The sequence below is a fragment of the Salarias fasciatus genome, chromosome 20, assembly GCF_902148845.1.
Source record: "Salarias fasciatus chromosome 20, fSalaFa1.1, whole genome shotgun sequence".
In the NCBI taxonomy this organism is placed as follows: domain Eukaryota; kingdom Metazoa; phylum Chordata; class Actinopteri; order Blenniiformes; family Blenniidae; genus Salarias; species Salarias fasciatus.
Genome location: NC_043764.1, coordinates 17114815 through 17137061, shown reverse-complemented (window position 1 = coordinate 17137061; position 22247 = coordinate 17114815). Strand labels below are relative to the sequence as shown.

The 22247-nt window shown below is 43.8% G+C and overlaps 1 protein-coding gene across 3 annotated transcripts in view; it reads left to right on the top strand.

The window, feature by feature from the left end:
- Positions 1 to 2843: 2843 nt before the first annotated feature.
- The window catches only part of LOC115408375 (dedicator of cytokinesis protein 3-like), a 42707-nt gene continuing 23303 nt past the window's right edge, over positions 2844 to 22247 (top strand). For 2 of the 3 annotated variants that reach the window (XM_030119092.1, XM_030119090.1), the window contains exons 1-9: positions 2844 to 3188; positions 10357 to 10440; positions 11870 to 11910; positions 13648 to 13703; positions 16737 to 16833; positions 18239 to 18387; positions 19541 to 19625; positions 20985 to 21026; positions 22014 to 22168. In XM_030119092.1, coding sequence (XP_029974952.1) covers positions 3152 to 3188; positions 10357 to 10440; positions 11870 to 11910; positions 13648 to 13703; positions 16737 to 16833; positions 18239 to 18387; positions 19541 to 19625; positions 20985 to 21026; positions 22014 to 22168 — 746 coding nt within the window. In that variant the 5' untranslated portion in view covers positions 2844 to 3151. The remainder of the gene's footprint in view (positions 3189 to 10356; positions 10441 to 11869; positions 11911 to 13647; positions 13704 to 16736; positions 16834 to 18238; positions 18388 to 19540; positions 19626 to 20984; positions 21027 to 22013; positions 22169 to 22247) is intronic. The other variant, XM_030119091.1, reaches the window with a different exon arrangement.

The window sequence follows — 22247 nt, the reverse complement described above, 5'->3', positions numbered from 1 at the left end:
TTAATGGCACTTTAATTTTATTTTGCTTGAGCACATAGGATGTAAGGGAGATGGAAGTTTGTAATTAAATGCTTTTTTTTTCCCCCACATTTTTATTATCTGGGCTGCATATTTAGCTGCTGAAACGCCCCACACACCCCCAGCTTTATGTATGTGATTGAAACACCGCCCACAGTGTTCCACTTGAAGTAATAGACAGATGGGAGTCAGTCACAGCGTCGCTATGATTGAGAGAAATTACCCTGCTGAGTACTGCCCTCCCTCCCACACTACATCAAACTCGCTGGACGCTCAATATTCACCAAATCGCTCCATTTTTCTCGTCATGATGTCTGCGTCTATAGGACAAGACGGCTTAATGCGCTGAGATGACCAGACGTGCGTCGGGCAGCGAGCGAGATGTGCCATGACAGACCTCTAAACAAGGGCTGCATGTTCATCTGTTTTGAAGCATCAACATCAACGCAAGGTCTGAGGGCCTGGCGGAGCGACGATGTAAAGAGGAAGCATTGCTTCCGTGCATTTATCCTATTGGCGTGTGATAGAAAAAACTCAGCTTCTCAGGAAGCTGGCGTTCCTTGTGTTAGTCATCACCCCACAAGACTTCTTTAACAGCACTGACTCACTTTATGACGGCCATATTGTGCACAAGTCCCAGGTAAATGGGAACAAACAGACGCACACCTGCATGTCATCACACTGCAAATCGGTTAACCTGAGGGGCTGGAGTTTGTTCTAGAAACATGAAATCACTTTACAGACTTCTCAACGCACTATACTTGGTGTTTTGACTCTTCTGTGACGCTCCGCTGGTGTGACAGATCCAGGCTGCAGTCCACAAACCACCAAGACCTTCCCTGAAAGAGATGTTTGCTGGAAGGCAGCACATATCGCCAAGACGGCCTTATCCGTTCACAATGGATCGTGCCTTTTTCCACTTGTGTAAGCTGCCCGTGCCTTAAGCACTAATGCAGCCCCATGGCTTTTCAAATCTGCGCTGATAACAAGCGGAGCACTCCTACTTTTTAATCCGCACACAGCAACTGTGGTTTCCAGAAATAAAATAAAATTGAAATTTTGGGTTATCTGTGCAGAGAAGTTCTTCTGTGTTTTCAGATTGTTCTTAAATACATCAATTTTTTTGCATGGTATGGTGGTTTCACTCAGTGTTTTTAAATGCCTGCAATGCTTTTCAGTTTGCTTTAGACTTGAGGACCCACAGATCAAACCATGCACCTTGAGCTAAGATTTCTTCACATTATCTCCATTTTTGGATGGTTTATTTGTCCTGTATCCTTTCACTTTCTTGGTAAATACATCCATCGTTTTTCAAGACAGTATTTTTCAGATTGGCAAAATACTGTATGAGCTGAGAGACTCTGCATCTAAGTTCTTCTATAAACCAAATCATGTCAGCCTGTTGAAAAAAACTTACTTTAATGGACTTTTCTTAAATTCTTCTAAGATTTGTTGAGACCATCAAAACAAATTTTTCACAGAAATACTTAAGTATATAAATGTTTTTTATAGGAAATAAAACTTTCAACATGTCATATAGTGGAAAACCTACCTGCTCTGCCTCTCTTAAAAGCTCTTTTTTCGTACACAGACCTGTTTCCATTCAGCCTCTCACTTAATTTTCTTAGTGCATATTCAACTCATTGTCCCAAAGTTTTTCCATTGTGATACAGCAGCAGTTCAAGACCGCTGATGTGTTGAAGCAATTCTAAACCTCCTCCTGGAAAATTGATAATTCAAACTGAATGTATTTAGACACTTGATGAACAAAAGAGTGAGAAACGGAGAATCTCTCGCCAATATTTTATGAGAACAAGAACCACTAAAGGCTGTTATTAAATGTGGAAACAAATTATGTTCGCAGGGGGAATTCAGAGTGGCGTCTCAAGTCATCGCCACACCTTTTGCTTCACAGCTCATCCGTCTACAACCTGAAGCCATTATCAAGAATAGGTCACAGGTGAATAAAATATGACAATTGACATTTGAGATGCCACACATGATCATTTATTTAATGTGAATTACGTCTCCGTGTCAGCCGGCAGTGGTGTGATGGGAAGGTCTAATGGGAAACCCGGTTTGAAACACCATCCATCAAACCCAAAGGGTAACACCGGCCGTCAGAAACCAGTTGCGTGTCCTCTGTGTGTGGGAGCATGACTGCACTATGACAAAGCATTGCTGGGAGTTTGGTGTGTTTCTTTGAAATGACTCAACCGGGAGGTGCTTTATGTCAGTCCAGCAGCCCCCCTCACCCCAAAAGTAACACATTCAATCTAACAGAAAAGAAAGCAGACTGGCAGCACGAGCAGGAGGAAATGCAGCTTGTGGTGGTGATGGATGGAAGTGCCATGCAGAGAGAGAGAGAGAGAGAGAGAGAGGGAATATATTTGCAAATGCTTGACACATCAGTGTTGACAAAACAAGTCATGTGACGAGCATGAAGATGGCGCAGCTTATGGTATATTGCAGCTTTCCCAGCATTTCCTCGCACCAACTTGGCAGCTCGGCCCGGTGAACGACATCCCGACCTATTACCTCGGATAATTACCGAGCGGTCCCCGCAGCGCGTCCGCCGGCCGGCCGCCAGCCTTTCGTGGATCAGAGGTTGGACCTGCGCGCGCAAAGAAAACCGAGGAAACACAAAGACGAAAAAAAAATAAATAAATAGGCTCCAGGAGGGAGAAATCTTCGCTCTCCGGTGGAAAAAGCTGCAATAACATCTTTTTTATTTTATTTTCTGGAGACTGTGAGGCGCGTACGAGCGTGAGCGCGCGCGTTGCCTGCTCCTTTGCGTGCGTGCGTGTGTATATGCGTGTGTGTGTGTGTGCGAGTGTGCGTTACATTAGGTGGACACGGAGACTGCATCAGACTGGAGACACACGCCGGGACATAATAGAGCAGAGATACTGAGGCTTTGGTGGTCTTCTCCTCTCCCCCGGTCCGTCTGGCACACGCACACGCGCGGATCCAGAGACATGTAGTCCCCGTGAGAGCTGCCGGATCATTCGTAGCCCTCAGCGCTCTCTCCTTTTTCTTCTTCTTCTTCTTCTTTTTTTTTTTTTTTTGAGCAGCATCATCTCACCATATCGACATAATGTGGCTTGCTCTGCTGGAGGAGAAATAACCAAATATGTGGATCCCTACTGAGGATGAGAAAATCGGAGTTGGTGAGTCAATTCTAGCTTCTTCTTTTTTTAAAAAAAATTCCTAATTGACGTTTGCTTTTATTTTTTTTTAACGGACTTTAATCACACACAGGATTGTAATGGCATTATTTGTTGCGCGAGAAGCAGCCAGTTTTTATTCATCCACATTACGCATTAAGGCTGCGCTGGCGATTTCTCCTTTATACAAGCCTATTACACCCAATGAAAAACACATACACTTATAATGGCTGATATACACGGCCGGTGACTGCATAGAAAGGGAAATTGCGTGGGATGATACAGCCCACAGCCCGCCACCTTAAAGATGCCATCGCAGTCTCCACACTGACCGCGGGCGGCTCGTGAATTCACGCTCCCACTTTCCCCCCCTTTCCTTTATCCCCTCTTAGTTTTTGCGGGTTTTATCGGTTGAAGAAAAATGCGTCAGTGTAGCATTTTAGTCTTTTCGTGAGCGTACCGGGAAAGGGAGGGAGCGAGGGAGGGGAGGGGGGGTTGAGGAGGGGAACAAAAAGCGCTATTCGCGCTGAAACCACGAGGGGGCATCGTGACTGCGTCCCTCCAACAGGTGTAGGCTGGAGTGAAGCTGGAGTCTACCTGTAGACAGAAAAAAAACAACTCTGCTGCTGCTGCTGCTGCTGCAAGGACAGACCCTGCACTGTGCCCGCGCGCCACACGCCATCCATGCATGTGTGCACTCTGACCCCAACAGAGACAGGGAGGGGGAGATGGGAGAAGGGTCATTTACATGATTACATGTATACAAGAGGCATAACTACCCCCAGAAGGTCCCATACAGTCGTTTTTAATTGACTTCTGGTGCCGTAGTCACGTTTAAAGTGACTATAGCATATGATTACACTATAGAGGGGTTTCATTAGGGGAATGACTCACGTCCAGATGCTCTACAGCTTGTTATACTTGCAGGGCTACTCATGCTGGGTTGCACATGACCCCCCCCCATGCATACTCCCACACATATACACTTTCTTTGCAGGCATTACAGTCGTCATGATCGTTTCGTAAAGACTGCAAGCTGAACGGCCCCGACGGCAGCCCACTTCCAGTGGGCTTGCACATCCACCGCATTTAATCATTTGCATGCTCATCCATCCGTCCATTTGCCCATCCATCCATCCATCCTGGAATCACTGCAGTTTTTATTTTTTTCCAAGCACAGCTCCATGGGGGGGGTTTATAAGGGAGGAAGGCAGAGGAGAAGGCGCTGTGGTGAGGGGGAGCAACAGTCTGCAGCAGTGAGTGACCTGGCGCTGTCCACGGTGCTGAAATGTGGAGCCGCCGTTGTCCACGGTGCTGAAATGTGGAGCCGCCGTTGTCCACGGTGCTGAAATGCAGGAAAACACCCTTTGTATTCCTACACAGTACATACTGTACCGTGTAAATGCTCCACGGATCACACCTGTGAAGTTCCCCTCTCCCCTCTCCAGTAACATGTTGACAAGCCGGACTGAATTTTTCCGTGGCTGTCGATGAGGCCCACATGATGAGCTGAGAGGCTGCCTTGCTGTACACCTTCAGTGCCTTGTTTATCAGCTCTTCTCCGGCTTCATGTATGATTACAAACCTCCGTACGTTCTCCTATTTTCATCCTTCACTGTAAGCCGAGCCTCATCCGTGTTACCACTGCATTGATACAGGAACCTGAGCTGCGGCCTGTCGGCTACCAGCCAGGCCCTCCTTTCTTTTTCTCCTGCGCCGTGTAATAGGCTCGCTTAGAGGAAAACAGTTGAAGACCACATCATGAAACGTTAATGACTTTCACAGAATCACCTCCGAGTCATTATTTTGTTCTTTTACAGGAAATGTAAGTTTGCAAATCACTTGTAAGAGTTTCGACAAAGGCCTTGATTGAATCTGCTTCAGTGCTGCCCAACTTTAAATACAAATCCTCAATGAATATATCCTCAAAGCTGAAATAACCAGGTCTGCTGGGTAATAATAAATAAACAAAACTAAATGACTGTGAGGTTGTAGATTAAATGATTCCTTACTAAATTGCAAAAACTGAATGTTTTACAGATATTCAACCGTATTGAAATTCTTATAATGGGATGATCTATAAATACTTATAGATAAGAAGATAAAGATTGGTTAGACTGGCTGTGTTTCCTGGGTTGCTCTGATAGCTTCAGCTAGTCTGGTGATTGTAGCCTGTCACCAAGACAATCGTGTGGCATTTGATTAACTGATTTAATAATGATCCTGTGGGGTTTTCTTTTTATTGATTTCAGAAGTTCTCTTTATACATCTTTAATGTTTTTTTTTTCTGTTAGGTTTGAGACTATATCACCGAAGTTGTTTTGGAAAATGTATCCTGATTTAAGCCAAATTAACCTCATCCGGACAGCAGAAAATTAGTTCTTAGAAAATATTGTTTGTAATATGAAGTTATTATCATGTATTTGCTTTTAATAGACACATTCTGATTTATTTCAGTTTATTTTTTTGTTTTTGTTTTAAGATGTATTACAGGATTGGCTCCGGTCCTGCACAGCTATGAGTTCTTAAAAGCAATATTTGTGGACTTTTGCAGTATTATGGTTTTATGAGCCTGTAATTGGAATTATATCGAAGGAAACTTTGCTTAGCATTTTCTTATATTTTCTTGGTTAAAACAAGAAGACTTTAGCAAATGTATCAACATTTGACGTCATTTTAATGGGAGTGAAATTGCTTGTATAATTTGCTAATGTGTTCTTAATTCATCACTCCTGAAAGGGTTTTGAAAGTTGTTGTTTGCCAAAGTGAAAAAGTGTCCGCAAGTATGTACTTGTCCACATGAATATGAGAGAAAATAATCCGATTTTCGTGTAGCTCCACGGACAGGGCCAAGAAACAAACGATAGCGGCAGCAGTGACATTACACAAGAGAATCAAACCGACCATTAACTGAAATAGACAGCTCTGGGATCAGATGTGTAGATGACAGAACAAACGACAGAGCGATCGTTCAGCTGAGCGAGGGATCAGAGAGATTAGCCAAGTAGCATTTCTCCACAGTTCATCTGCAGTAAGGAAGTTTACCGAGGCTCATTTTGGGGAATCACAGGCGCTGGATTTTAAAGTTCATTTACTACTGTAATAGTTTTCCAGGCCTTCCAGTGACGAGCACAGCAGCACAATAGACAGTATTTCTGCACGTACACTTTCATGAAGAGGTCATCCTGCTGCGGTTCACTGCCGTTTGGGTGCCTTGAGTAGATTTCTGGGACACAATTTGGAATCGGAGATGGTGAAACGCTCTTCTGCCTCCGTGGCAGAGATCCTTTGGTTGAGCATGACTGTGTCTCAGCGAGTGAGCGTGCATTCAAGTCGTGCCGAACTACATGACTCAGTGGGCGAAACCCAAAGACCATTGTGTAATTTTTAACTCGGCTGGATGTGGGACAGGATTACTCAAGCTGGGAAAGCGGGGCCTTCATGGTCTACATGCTCACATTGGATTATGGAGTGGCTTAGGATGCACGTGCCAAGTAACTCAGCTCGAGTTGTACTAGTTAGGACTGGAAGAGAAAGGGAAACCCGGGAAAATGTGTCCGTTTCCGTGGTGCAGTTCGGACGAGCGCCGTGACCTCTTTAATGAAAGAGCTGCTATTAGCACTCAGGTGTTTTGGAAATACAGCACGCAATTTATAAGCTGTAATAGTGTTTACTGGTGCGCTGGCAGGATTTCGATGACATCTCGCACTTCTCTGCAGAACATGTTTCCCCTGTGGGCCGTTGTTCTGTTCCATGCTCTGTGCGTCTATCACTAATTTAAAGCAAGGTCATCAGGCCTACATGCTGTGTGTTAAGCTTCACAATATTAGATAGAGCAGTGAAACATTCTTCAGGAAGTGACAGCATGTAATATGCGCAGCGTTTGCACTGAAAGGCAATAGATGTTTCTCTTTCTTCTGTTAAACATAAGAAAAATAGATTTCATTACCGAGGTATAGCATAGAAAGGTGTGTCCTGGCGTGTCTTCTCCCAGCCGAGCAGGTCGCCAGACTGACAGTGATTAAAACACCAAAGACTGCCGATCTGCACGGTGTAGAGTTTTTTTTCCCACTATGGGTAGAGTTATCAGAGGTTTACTAACATGGCTGAGAGCAGAAAAATGATCTTTCGAAATAAGGCTTTATTTTGCCTCCGAATGTGATGCACGTGATGGATGGCCAAACATCTCAACACACGCACGTTTATGGTGAAATCATTTGATATTTTACCACTGCGAGGGCTTCCAGTTCCCATATTTATCAGCATTCATCACATAAAAGACTATTTCTACACTGCATCACTGCTGGATTCAATCAGCATGGGTTTTAATGTTCACTCATAAGCTTCCTGTTTCAAAAAAGCGCACCGAGTGTGCTCCCACATGACATGACCACTCTGGTTATATTAGGCTTTTTTTTCCTACACACCATGGGTGGCAGCACTGCTGGTGAGGAGCAGCCCGTTAGAAAATAAAGGCACAACAGAGGAAAAGTGTTACCTATTCTCACGCAGGCTGCCTAAATCATTTTAAATCTTGTTTTACAACCCAGCAACATTTTATCCCCGGTTCACTGAGTCTGGTGCTTATTTTAAAGTGTGACGCTTGCTGCGTGCCCCTGCGATTCTCTGTAATAGGAGAGCCATGTGACGCCTTCAGTCTGGTCAAAAATGGTGGCTCCAGTATACGGTAGTGACTTTCTGCATAGAACAACCCGGCTTCTTCACACGAGAGCTGCCGATGGTGGTTGGTGCTTACTAGGTGCTGTTATTTCAAAAAAAAAAAAAAAAAAAAAATGAAAAAAATAAATCAGCTCCAGCTTGTGTTCTCACTTCACGCCAACACAGAAAACTGGATTTCTTAAAGGCTGTTTTCGTGCTGTGAAATCATTTGGTGAAATTTGGAGGAATAAATCAGAGCAGGATGAATCCAGGGTGTCATTAGTTTATATTTCCCTCCCCCCATAGGTAATGCACTGCAAACATTTGGTACATCTTAGTTATATTTCTATATCTTTGTTTTAAAGAATGAGATTATTTACAGTCTGAAGAGAACTCTTCAATTTGTTTTCTGCTATTAATTATTCATTTTCACTTTGCGTTACAATGCAGCTGAAAGTCACAACCAGGCATTTCAAGGACTCCTGTGTATTATATTGCAGTGTGTTCTGGCACACCTCCCGTCTTTCTCCAGTGTCACAATGATGGGATAGAAGCCGTGCGAGAACCCCACGAACTGAAGCAGATTTGATTACACTTATATTCTGAAATGTTTTCAAACAAGCAGATAAAACATATTAAAATGATATATTTCACTGGTTTTATTAAAAGTGATGAGATGTGAGATTAAATGCAGATTGAATTTGACTTAAAAAGCTAATTTGATGCAAAAAAAAAAAAACCTGAAGGTTGAGTCACTGATGGGCCAAAGTATTCAGAGTCTGTGAAGCTCCTAACCTTCATATTAGTCTTACAGCCTTTTTTTTTTTTTTTTTTTTTATAAAAGATGTTTTACAGAATAAAATTTACATGAATATTTGGAAAAATGGATGTTCTGTGAAGATTTTACCTCCGGTTTGCCCTCAGATGGACCGGTGGCCTGTTGTCAGGAGATGGATGGAGGTGAGAGGAGAGCGGACAGCAGGAGTCTCTTCTCGTGCTCGAGATAGTGGTTATACAATAACAGCCATCAGATGGACTGATATACTGTTACTGAGCAGAAATGTTTGCTTTTGCCAAACATTTTCTGCCCTGTCCCGTCACTTCTTCCAAACATCCTACGTTCAACATGTCGAAGTCTAAAGAGGTTTTTTTTTTTTTTTTTTTTTTGGTGCTGATTATGTTTTGAGGATATGCTAATGCTCTGCAGCTTCGAGGCACAATGGACTGAGCCTGTGACTGCCTGTTTACACAGCCTGGAAGCTTTTCTTTTTTTGGAGTGTAGTGTTTGTGAGGAAAGGACTATCTCTGGAAATATGAGTTTAGTGCTCAGCTCTCTCAAACATGACCGTCTCATGTTGTTCTGACGGGGCGTCCGTTGGAGACTTTTCAAACGGTGTGAGTGCCGGCTTTAGCAATTCAAATGAAAACAGAGGCCATAACAGAACAGAACACTCGGATAGGAAAAGCTTGGCCCTGGTTAGAAAAGAACTGGAGGCAGAGTGAAAAAAGGTGACAAGGACGCTCTTTAAGCCCATCCATCTCCCTTTCTAAACACATGCCCGGGGTGCTCGACGTGAACTCCGGGGCCGTGCGGCATCCGTGAGCTTGCCATTTTAAAATGCCCAGATCCCTGCAGCAGTTACAGTGAAGAAAGCCCTCCAGTTTGTGGATGATCTGTTGCCATAGTTACCCGAGCGCTCGCTCCCTTCAAACAGGCGACAGAGCCGAGCCTGAAGCCCCTCCTCCTCTTCCTCCCCCTCACTGGGTCCCCTGGCTAGTTCATTAGCATAGTGATTCACACCAAACTCTCCTTGAAGGGCCACCATTTGTGGGTTTTTCAAATCATCAGCGGAGAGGCGTCACTATTAAACAAGTTTGTCTTCTGGAGGCCTGCGGACCGCCGCCTCAGTGCATGGCGCACGTTGCTGAGCCGCAGTGCTGCACAGACGAAAACGGTCTCTGTAGGCGATGCAGTTGTGAAGGCATAAATCCCCTAAAGAATAATCATATCATCAGAGTCTGAGTCACAGGATGTGTCTGCTTATGGTCAAAGACTGCATGATGCTGCACAAGCAGGTGGCACGGAAGATTTCCTTAATACGGCCTTATGATAAATCAGCATTTAGCCTTATTACTTAGCACTTTGTGTGGGCCTCAGTTTGGGAGATAGTTCAATTAACTAACATCGCACAAAACCAGGTCGCTTAAGAATTAATTGCCTATTAAAATGACTCCCCACTTCAGGGTGGGAGCTTGTTTACAGCTGGCTAAGCAGTGCAGGCTGTGTGACACCGTGCTCAGATGTTTGCATTAAACAGCTTATTAAAAAGCCGCAGTGACTGCCCCACGACAACCCCGAGACACACACTGCAAACTTAGGGGGTCGCTCTCTGCCTAATCACGGGTCAGGAAGGGGGAAACCGTACGCAGATCTCAATCTGTAATGCCATGTCTGCTGCGCTTCACATAGCTGTTTAATTTCATGATGTCTCTTCTGTCTCTTTCTGCACAGTGATCTGCAACTTCCGGTCGTCAATATGTCAGGCTCTGGTCCTGGAGATCGGGGAAACGGTTCAGATTCTGGAGAAGACTGAAGGTGAGAGCGGCGCCGTCTTTCAGCAGGATGTAGACTTCAAAGCAAAAATGAAACATTGATTAATGGGCAATTACAGTAATAGAGTCTGGAGTTGTTTTCATAAAAGCCTATTTTGATAATCATAAAGAAAATAAAGTACAAGAATGTAATAATAAATGCTGCTTCATACTTAGAGCTGATAACGATCACCCATCAAACGCTGCCATTAATTGTCAGAGGAGCTGCTCTTGACAAGTTCATAAAGAACTCACTGCATAATGCTTTTGCCATATTTTTTTGCTAAATTATGGTATCTGCCTGTCCTTGCTGAGGAGTAGTTTAAAATGTGAATTATGGGCGATCGGCTATGAGGCTGAGTTATGTTGAAATGCAGAGCTGACAAACCAAATTCAGACCACCAGAGATGATATTATTATTAATCTGAATGGTTTTGTTTCATTCCTTTTGAATGGTCGGTTTTATTATGCTATTCATGATAAACAGCTTTTTTTGATTTACATAATTTTGTGTATATTTTTTTTGTTTTATTGTCTATGTGCCTGGGTTAGTTTTGGCATACTTTATGATTGTTCTCTTTCTCTTTTTTCTGTTACTCTTGTGTTTACTGTATCTCATTTGTGCATTATGTCTTATTGTATTTACCTGCAGGAAAAGGTTTTGTCCCTCTAAGTACAGTTTTAACTGATTGACTGTAAAGTGATTATCATCCAAACTGCTATGAAACAAATATACTGTGATCTTTCAGGACGTGCAGGGGGGGGGGGGGGGGGGGGGGGGTTCTTTAAAAGATGCATTCAAAGAAAACGGTGAATCTGGAAATCTTGGTAATTACAACCACTTTGGTGGCTGGTTGGTACTTTGACTCTAATTACCAGGTTTAGAGAGAGAGAGAAAAAAAAAACCCCTGCACTCGATAATGAGCGAACATTACTAGAAACAACCGAACACAAATAAACACCGGCACAAATATTAGTCTCATTTGAAAAAATTGCATTTCAAGTATTTGTGGAAAGCCGGTGAAGTTATTTTTATCCGTCAGACTGAGGTGGAGCCAGGCTAACTGCGAGTTAATTCCTCCAACTGCCACCACAAATCTGTTCACTGCAACACGGCCAACAGATGAATGATTTATAGCCCAAACTTCACTTTAAACAGCATGAGATGCCTTTAACAGGGCAGGAAAACATATTTCTGTTCTGATTCTTCCACTGATGGACCTGTTGAGTATATCTCAGCTAAACAAAGCTAATAATATATATTAAAAGATGTTGACATAATGTCCATTTTTGACTTTGTTTCTTGGTCCAACAGCTCGTTTTTCTTCTTTTAAAGGTACCTCAAAGTCACCTTTTGAATGATTTAGTGAAACTGTTTTTTTTTTTTTTCTGTGAAGGTGAGGATCTCTCATGTGTATTTTGTTGTTTTTCAGGGTGGTACAGAGGCTTTTCCACCAAGAAGCCTTCCATAAAGGTAAAGACAGCACACACAGTGGACCAGTTTGTCATTGTGTAGATTGAAATGTGCAGAATTTTGTTCTTAAATCAGTAACACTGCTATAACATATTCATATTTAAAGCAATAAAAAACAACACATTTTCACAGGTTACAAGAAAAAAATTAAATAATTACTTTAGAACATGGTTTTATTAGTAAATATTCTGCAGTAACAGTGTCGGATTGATAGTTTATTCAGTGTTTCAGTGGTTAATTTATTGAATTTGTTAATAATATAGGCATCTTGACCTGTAATTACACTGACATTTCTATAAAAACACAGTTTTGTTACACTTAGCTGCGCAAAAAGTGTTTCAGTCCTCAGGAATTTATTTACAAATGTTGAATGGATAAGAACAGAATTGAGATGCGGCGCCATTTGTTTTTAAAATCTCCGTTTCTGCTGGATTGTTTCTGGCTTCTGCTCTTTCCTGAAAACGTTTCTTTGACAAATCAACAATTCATTTTTCCTTCAACCAGCAGATGGTGCAATTATTAATCTGAAAAACAGCCTTTATTAGCGAGACGTGTCATATTTAAAAGATGAAAACCTGGTTTGATGCTTATTTGAAGCACTTTCTAAATGCTGCTCCGCTGTGTGGGACCGCAGCTGCGGCACTTGTTGTGTGGTTTGATCATTCAGAGGGAAAGTTCAGAGGAAAAGGCCGGATTGAGGGACCAAATCCAAACCTCTCAGTTCTCAGCTTGGTGCCGATTGTGCGGCATAATTATGAGAAGATCTTCTGCGCGGCGCTCACTAGGAATAGAGTGTGGGTGCAGAAACTGCTCGACAATTAGACAACAGTCCCCAGTGACTGCAGGAAATGTTCATTATATACCGTACATCATATCTATCTCACATTTTCTTACTTCAACAAAGCACACAAGCAATTTCCAAAGCCATTATACAAGCCCTGAGAACAAATATCTAAAATGTGCACAGTGGAGGAGCTATAATAATCACAAACATAAATACCAGCTGTGTGATTAGAGGCGTAAAAGCAGCAGGTCAGTTTTTTTTTTTGTTTTTTTTTGCTGTTGGAAACTGAAATGTCAGGAGCTCAAATCTTCTGCAGTGTTGCTGAAATGTTTCAAAGAAATCACAAAAGCCGTCCAGTCCTGGTGAATGTAGGTGTTAGTGGCTACATGCTGTCCTTCTCTACTCTCATCAGCTATTTACGGTTCTTACTAACACCCCTCCATTTTGTTATGTACTCCGCTGCCCACATTCACTCGCCCCCATACTCTCCCAGCGCGGAGAGAATTAGTTGTGCTCGCTGTGGCCAATTCTTTCACATCTGGCAGATTAGAATAAGAAAGATAAACCGCAAAGGTGGCAGCTGGCTCCGCTCGGTCTCTCGTGCCCTTCCCCGCTGAGCCGAGCCACAATCCCAGATCCTGCTCAGGCCCCTCGTCCCCGCAGCACGTCGAAACAATACGGGCTGAAAATGTGGGCGCGCAGCAGAAAACCTCAAAATAGGTGAAAAGGGAAGTGCGCGCTTGCACTTCCTTTAGCGTATAATGTGTCTCCGACAGGAGTGTAAAATCTGCCTTTTCACCACTGCATGGGGTTTGGACTGAGACGGCCAAATAACACACACACACACACACACGTAACACACTACTCTACATTTTAGTCGTGTGGTGCAGCAGAGTTACAAGTCTAATCCTGTCACACCCAGTAACATCTCCGCGCCTTTTCTTCGTCCACAGGGTATTTTTCCAGTCAGCTATGTCCACTTGAAGAAATCCACAGTGACAAACAGAGGGTGAGTTTGTCTGATGAAGTGTTTTAATTGGAACATGTGCACAATCACAAAATAGCTGCGCAGATCAGCTTCTTCTTCGGCTCAGGTTTATCGACCCTGTTTGAGTCCCTGCTTTCCTCCAGCGCGGTGGAAAAGGTTGATGTCCCGTTTGCACACAGATCCGAATTCAGCCACAAAATGTGTTGACGATCGCGGAGTTTCGATTACTCTGCCTTTCTCAAACTAATCGAATCAAACCCCGTCCCCTGACGAAATTAGCTTGATTGGATAAATGAGCTCATTAATGCATCAATTGACGCAGTGCTTTTCAACATTTTGGTTTTGGAGTTCCCTCAAGTTGCCTTAAAGAAAGTCTCAAATCCTCTTTCTAATCTGTGATTTCCCCAAAAAAGATTACTGGAGCCAGAGAATGCAGCGGAGGCTGCTCATGCTGGAGTCAGACTGGCTTCCTGGTATTTAGGGCTTCTGTAGCTGCTCCTGCCAGAGTTTCCCAGCGGTGCAGCGATATAAAACCTTTTCAAGCTTAGTGAAAGGTTGCTGAATTTTAAGGAAATCATTGTTTGAAATAAAATAAAGTTCAACTTTCTTTAAGGCCTTATAGGTTTTACAGGACTCCCTTATATATAAAAGGTTATCCGGATCAATGCAATCTGTTATTAACTAAGGACAAGTATTCACTTTTCCACATTTATCAAAGTGTTTCATGCAATTGGAGAATACAGCTGAAATTGTGATATTGTTTGTTTTTCGAAATTCATTTCAGACATCTGAAAAAACATGTAGAAAATACGGATTCCGATAAAAGCAAAACAAAAAAATCTATACATGCAAATTTCAAGAAGTTTTGTTGCAGTCTTGAGACAGGACAGGCTACAGGGAGACCGGGATCACGCGAGGAAGGGTCCGGACGGTACCGCGATCCGACACAGGCGGACGACAGTAAACAGGCTTGAGCAGGGGGCAGAGAGGAGACACGAGAGGAGGAGGAGATAAGTGAAGGATTGAAACATGAGGTGAGGCAGACACAGACACAGGTGAGATGGACGATGCACACAGGGAAGGACACAGACAACAGGACGGGGCGGGAGACTCAGCCAGGGGGTGGCAGGCAAAGGACCCTGACACACACAGAAACACACACACACACACACACACTGTAAATGATGACTTTAATTCAGCATATCTGAAAAGGAAGAAACAAAACATCAGCAGCTGTCATATATCACAAACACTGTTAGATGGCCGCTGATATCATTAATTAATAATCCACTTACTGTTTTGTTGTATATTATCCTTTTAAATATGTTATCTTTTAAAGTGGCACTATGAGATTACGACCATCCCTCCGTGCGGAACATCCATCGCTCTATCGAGACACGCTGTGGATACCGTCGGTTCTTTACTGGTCAGATTCAGTGGCCCTGCCGGAGCTGCCGGAGTTTTCTTTGTGTCATTACCCAGGTGGTGTGATACCGATTCATCTACTGATCAGTGTCAGAGGATGCGAGTCCCTCTTCTCCTTCGCAGTCTAATTTCGCCTCACCACTGATTAGCGACAATCCAATCTTCAACAGAATTACCACCTGACAGCTGCGAACATACATGCACATGCACACACGTGTGTGTGTGTGCGTATGTTTGTGAGCACACACACTGTGCGATCCTTCATCCAATCTCAGCACAATAGCCAGCCGTGGCTGCACATTGCCAGAATAAAGGCAGAGACAAAGCCAGGCTGCAGAGCGGCTTATCAGCCTGTTGTACTGCGCAGGCTGCGGGAATCTGATCCCGGATCTGTTGCTCGACGGCGGACTGGGAGTTTGCAGTTATATCACCATCCTCCAGTTGAGTTGCTGCAAAGCAAAAGCAGGAGGACTCTCGTTTGCACTCAAACAATTAAAAGTGCCGACTTGGAAATTGACATTATTATGCTCCCTCGCTCCAGGAGTTGCACTTTGGGAAATCTGCTTTGCTGTCTCATGGAGTTAATGAGGTGACACACCTACTGCATCTGTGTAGCTTCTCCCGAAGCTTCCCTCGCCACGGACAATCACCCAGACTCACTGTGCGCTGGAGAAAGACGCCTGTTTTCAAAGCATCATGCAGTATCAAAGTGGATTCTTTGCATTACAGGCGGGAGCTTTGAGAGCAAAGTGCAAGAAACCACGAGAGGCCTGACCTTTGCTTTCATGGTTCACTGTGAAAGTAGCTGCTCAGAACGTGAGCTGTGGGCTTTACTGGGCAGCTCTGCCCCATTTCCTATCTGCAGCTTGAGATAATCATTCACACCGATACGTCTTTTGTATTTCGTAGCTTATTCCTCACAGATCCCTCCAGATTCTCACTGAGCTCTCTCTCAAAGGTGTGTGTATTTCAGTGTGTGTCGGCCTACTTTAAAAGTTTCACACACGAAGCATTTAGATAGATAGATAGATAGATAGATAGATAGATAGATAGATATTTAATCAGATTTGATATCGTAATCATCATAAATGCAGATACTCCATAAATCCCTGGCTTCTGAATCAAGGCTTGTGATTATATGCTGTAAGGTCACTGCCGAGACAGATTTATCCTCTAATCCACAACCTTCTATCAAATACATAAAATTAATCAACATTTTGAAGAAATCTGAATAATTACATGAAATTGCTGTGCAGATTCTGGCGCTCATCACCTTGAGGGAAATGATCACACTGAGTTTTTATCAGACTGAGAATCTATTGATGCCAACACCATTTTGCTTTTCTACACTCGCTTTTGAGTATGATTTTTAAAAAACAACAACAAAAAATCTTATCTGGTTGTTATTAATTCAATTGCATGTTTTCCACGGTTTATATCTATAACATGTTTCTTCATCATATAAATCCTCTAAACTATTAAAGCCACACCAGAAAGAGCTCATTCATCTGACATTATGCCTCCTGACACTGGAATGAGCCTTTGAATTAAATCTTTTTTAAACACAAGTATTGACACTTTGTGATTGAGCTCACATTCATGCACGTGTTTTTTTTCTTTTTGCTGCAGGCTGTGTGAGACGGTGGTGCCCTTGGAGGACCCTATAATCACCGAGACCACCTCCACACTGCAGGAATGGGGCGTCTTGTGGAAGCAGCTCTATGTGGTCAGTGGCGACGTACTCCTGCACATCTCCTCTCATATCAAAACAAAGCACCAGGCAATAAATATGAGTGCAGATGTGACAATCTTAAGATTTCCGAGCGTGGCTGAGAGCCGCTTTGCAAAGAAATTGCATGCATCATTGTTTCATTTGCATCCTCCTCAGGGGTTTGATGGAGGAGATTATTCCAGTATGTTTTGTTTTTCTGCTGCACATGTACACCTGGTATAACCCGGTCTGCCAGTTAAAGACGCGAGTCGTATGAAATATTGTCTGATCATACAGCGGCAGCTCTTCGGGATATATCCTGATTGCATATCGCTCTGACTGTCACCCCCTATTTTCATATACCATCCATGCCGGAACAGAAATGGTGGCTGGACTCAGATAATGGCCTACAGACCTGTCGTATGCAATTTCATGCCGTGTCATTCAGCCATTGATTGATCTTGGCTTTCCACTCGTAGTTTCTGCATCATCTTAAGATCCTCCACCTTCAGTCAGCCGTTACTTGGCGGGCAAAAGTGATTACTGGAAATCTAAAGCGTCCTTAATCCTGCTAAGTGTCGAGGGGGCAGGCAGAAGTGGTTGGTAGGCTTCTGAGTTTGTAGTTGAGTGGCTATGTTGCAGAGCTGGCAGCGAGTTTTTACATAACCTCTCGCTGAGGACTGCTCGTGCTCTGAGCAACTAAGCGGCCCGAGGCATTGGCGTGGTGATGTAACTTCCTCTGAAGCTCGACTAATACGAAGCGCTGATTTAACTGTGCTGGTTTCGGTGCTCACCCCCTGTGTGATATGGGCCATGCTGCTAACAGTCGCAGCCATAACAATAGCATGCAGGCAGCGCTGGCTGCGTGTTGATACAGTTCACCTTATTGTTGCCAATTAGAATTCCTGGTATTACTTCAGGGAGCAATGGCCTAAGCATAAACTGTGTATCTGTTATAATGTATGTAATTAGCCCCGCAGAATACAGGTCCAAAAGGCCTCATCAACCCTGACAAAAATCGTTGTTTTCAGGAGCTACCAGCCTTTGAGAACGAGCAGCGCTTACTCTCATTAAATTTACATGGGTATTGTGGTGGCGGTTAATCTTTGCATTTATGTAAACAAACCTGGTGGTAATGTGTGCACGTCATATCATTAGGGAGAACAGAGGAGGCCCGGATTACAAGTGCTGTCTATGAGAAGCGGTGATCTAATTCATTACTGGGATGAGGTCAGATTTGTGAAGGATTTCCATTTTATTTGATTAACGAAAGCTTAAATTTGTAATAGATACAGTATAGGCTCATTGTGTGGTTTTACCTTCATCACATCGCTGACCTGAAAGGAAAATAAATGACTAAATGTGAGTGATGATCCAGATGAGTAGAGACAACTGTGTCTTTCCTCCGCTGCTTTAATAGAAACACAAGGTGGATCTGTTCCATAAGCTGCGTCATGTGATGAACGAGCTCATCGATCTGCGCCGGCAGCTGATCCAGGGTCACCTCGCTCAGGACCAGACCCGAGAGATCAAGCGACACATCACCGTACGCCTCGACTGGGGCAACGAGTGAGTAACTCAGGCACCGCAGGGAGGGAGGGAGGGAGGGAGGGAGGGAGTGGAGGCATGCTCTACAGCCATCACTCCTTTCTAATTGTTGGCTACCAAATAATATTTCTCTGGCACTTGGAGAGCGCTACAAGACCCTGGATGAGTGGGTGTGTAACAGCATTGCTGTGATGTAATTTTATGGTCATTTAGCAGATGAGTGAATCTGAAGCAGCTTAAAGTCAATTCAAATCCCCCTGGAGGAAGTGTAAAGCCACGTTCTTACTGTTGCCAGTTTCGAGCTGCATCCAACGGAGCTGTGACAGGCATCCATAACAGTGATAAAGATGTGCAGGCTCCAGTTCAGCTGAGGAAGAGAGCTTCGCGAGTAGAGACCATCTGTCAGTTTAATATAAAATTCAGTGCGCAATTGCACATAAAAGTACCCACATATTCAGTTTCAGCCGCATCACTCAGCTGGTCAGCGTCAGTGGGCGTCCAGCTTGAGTGACGTGTGAAGAGAGTCCGAAGAGGAGCTTTAGATGAAGTCGGCTCTGTGTGTCGCTTCATGCTGACCTGAGAGATGGAGAGATCTGATTTCACGGCCGGACTGTCAAAGCAGCTCAGATGTAGATCCTCGTGATTTAAAGGTTTTATGAGTTACGGTGTGATATACGACAGCATGGGCTAATTGTCCGATGTGTTCACCTCAGAAAGGCGCTTCAGCTCCGTATCCCTGGATCCACATCCAAACCCATTAGGTTTCCACACTGAAGCCTTATAACTAATTTAAATGCATCTGCTTGTAGATGTGGATGGAGCCGTGAAAAATCAAATATCCTGTTAAAATAATCAATTCTGAATCAATATACGTGTAAGTGTAGTGAAAACTGACAGATGAGATTGATAAGTGTCAAACTGGGAAAGTTCCGGTCTTCTCTGAGGCAGGAGAGAGGTGAGGATGAGGGGGATTTGTCTGGCTGCTTCCTGCTCAATAGCATTATATATAAAACATGCTGGTTGTTTGAATAAAGTTGAAGCATTTCAACTCGGATTTAAAAACTCAAAGATCTTCTGTGTCAAACCCAACGTGTTTCATCCCTTTCCTTAAAAGTATTCTAATTTTTTTTGTTGTTGTTGTTTTTCTTTCTCCACTCTTGATTTCTTTCACCAGGCATCTTGGAATAGACCTGGTTCCAAGAAAAGAGTTTGAAATGGTGGATCCGGATCAAATCAGCGTATCAGAGCTATACAAACTGGTATGTTCGCTGGGATTGCTGTTTGACCAATTCGCGCTGTACAAATTCATGCATTATAAATTAAAAACATAGATGTATCCTCTGTGGAGGATAAACGCAGCCAAACGTGTCCCTGCAGCATGAATAAACTGTATCTGTGGCCATGACTCACTGACTTGCATGCTGTGAGCTTTTTTAACCTCCTGTGTGCCTCTTTGTCATTGCAAATATAGGAATGTGTTGTTGAATGTGTAGGGAAGTGTGAGTGTGCCGATTATCAAATCATCCATAAGAAGGTGACTCACAGGAGAGAGCACGATTCAGCTGTGGGAGCAGCCTCATGTGACCCGTTCTTTATGCTTATCTTACCACCGTATTGACGCTGTCTCTTTCCTTGCGTGCACGTGCCTCTCACAAGTGTGATGGCTAGCTAGCAAGGCAGACATGATGCAAAGTGACAGGCCCAGGTGAGGCCACGGAGAAGTACATATATATTAATATTTCATTGTAATTTTTTTTTTCTGAAATAAATTACATATTTTAGCCTTGCTTGCTTTAAACCCACCAACCAGACTAGAGACACATTTCCATAAATGAATAATGCCTCAAATGTATTTTGGTTGTAGTGATGTGGGACTCCCAATCCTATACACATGCAGAGAGAGAGAGAGAGAGAGAGAGAGAGAGAGAGAGAGAGAGAGAGAGAGAGGAGACTTGCTGAAGCAGATCCAATTTTAGAAATGTGCGATTACAGCACAGATGTTATGAAATCTAATGTAATGCTGCTGGAGACTGTGATCTGGGAGGGAGATCCTTTCTGGTCAGTAGTTGAAGCTCCATATGCTGATGAAAGCACTCTCCAACTGCCCTGCAGCCTCCCATTATCCCACTGCCATGTTTCTCGGCTTTGCACGCAGAATGTTTGTGCACTAAATGCTCTGTCCAGAAACAACAGTGTGGCTCCGTCTTGCCAAAAAGCCTCCTGACTCTCTCGATGAAAGTGAGCTTGCGCTTGGCAGGGCGCGGGGCCTTGGCTCCTCTTCAGGTATGGGAGTAGAAGAGTTCTTTCAGGCTGCCGAGCGGAGAGGGGTGCGTGTGGGCGCTGCTGGCTTTGTCCTCCTCCCTCCCACACGCTCACGTTTTGCCTCATGTGGGCTTCTTTTAGTGCTGTGGGAACGGTAGTACAGCCACTCGGCAGCATACGTAGGTGAACCTTCGTCAGATTTGAAGCATCGGTTGAGGCACGGCTCAGATAGCCCCTGTGTCTGAAGTTTCTGTGAGGTAAATAAGTTCAACGCTGTGTGGGAAGACTAAAGACCGGACCGGCTGATCTGACTTCTCTCTTTTGAACTCTCTCTCTCTCTCTCTTTTTTTTTTTAGCATGTATCCAGCAGACACTGTGGTCAGCAAAGCACAAACCAGGTACAGTCATTTCAGAGCTGTTTGTTCATGAAGCCATCCCGTCGTTCACACTCACCCTTCTCTATTCAACTCCCACTTTTCATTTCTTTACCAAACACTCAGCGCGGAGTTAGCGTCCTGCTGCCCGGGCGCCGCTCTGGCACCGACACCATCGCCGTTACACTCTTCACAAGTGGTGGCCCATAATCCATGTGATCTGTGCGCCACTGTCATGCATCACGATAACCTCACGCCAACACTGCCAGGGTGTGAGGATTAATTCCCACTGGGATCACATATGTCCCGATGCATGCACGAACGGCGCTGCAGGCCACTGTGAAGGATTTCACTGCTGAATTTCATGTGGTCAGGGACGTGTTGCATTTTTAGGGGTGGTATATTTTGTTGTCTGGTGCAGTTTTTTTACTTAGACCCACATGAGTCTAATGTTTTAAGCAAAGATTATGAAAAGAGCATGTAAACAACATGAGAAAAACGCTTGTTTATTTTGTTTATAATCTGCAGATGTAAAGCTGGAGTCAGCGGCTAATGAGCTTAGCTTAGTGCACTCAAGTATCAGGACGTCATGAAAATAGAAATTTGTCCACATTTTGATTTACACACCAATTTTTTGACAGCTGTATCTTAACTAATCAACAGTTCACAAAATGCAGGCACGAAAACCTTTTAAGGAAAACATTATTGTTAAATACTTGACAGAACGCTGCAAATACACTTACCTTTAGACAGTAATACTGTTTAGGTTTTAAAAAGGGAGAAGGTATACAGCAGATATAGACATCAGCGCACGTGACTGCTGAGACATGTGTGGATACATGTGATTTCCATAGGATGAAACATGCTCAGTGTCAATGAATTATTCACTTGTTACAGTCTCCCTGCTCATCTGTTAAACAGGCTTAGCTCCGATATACAGAATGTGGCAGGTGTTCGGTCCGGCTCGCAGTGCGGACTCTTGTTAGCGGCCAGTTTCCTCTCCGTTCCCAGGGTGATAGCATGAGACAGCGCCATGGTGACGGCTGTCGAGTCCCCGTGTCGCACCACCTCTTCATCAATCTGAAGAGTTTTACTTACAACAGCATCAGCGAGGATGCAGACGTCTTCTTTTCTCTGTACGACACTCGTGAGGCCAAACAGATCAGGTACGCCGAGGAGGGCGCGCGTGCACACACACACACACACACACACACACACATACATCCATCAGGGGCTGACAAACTC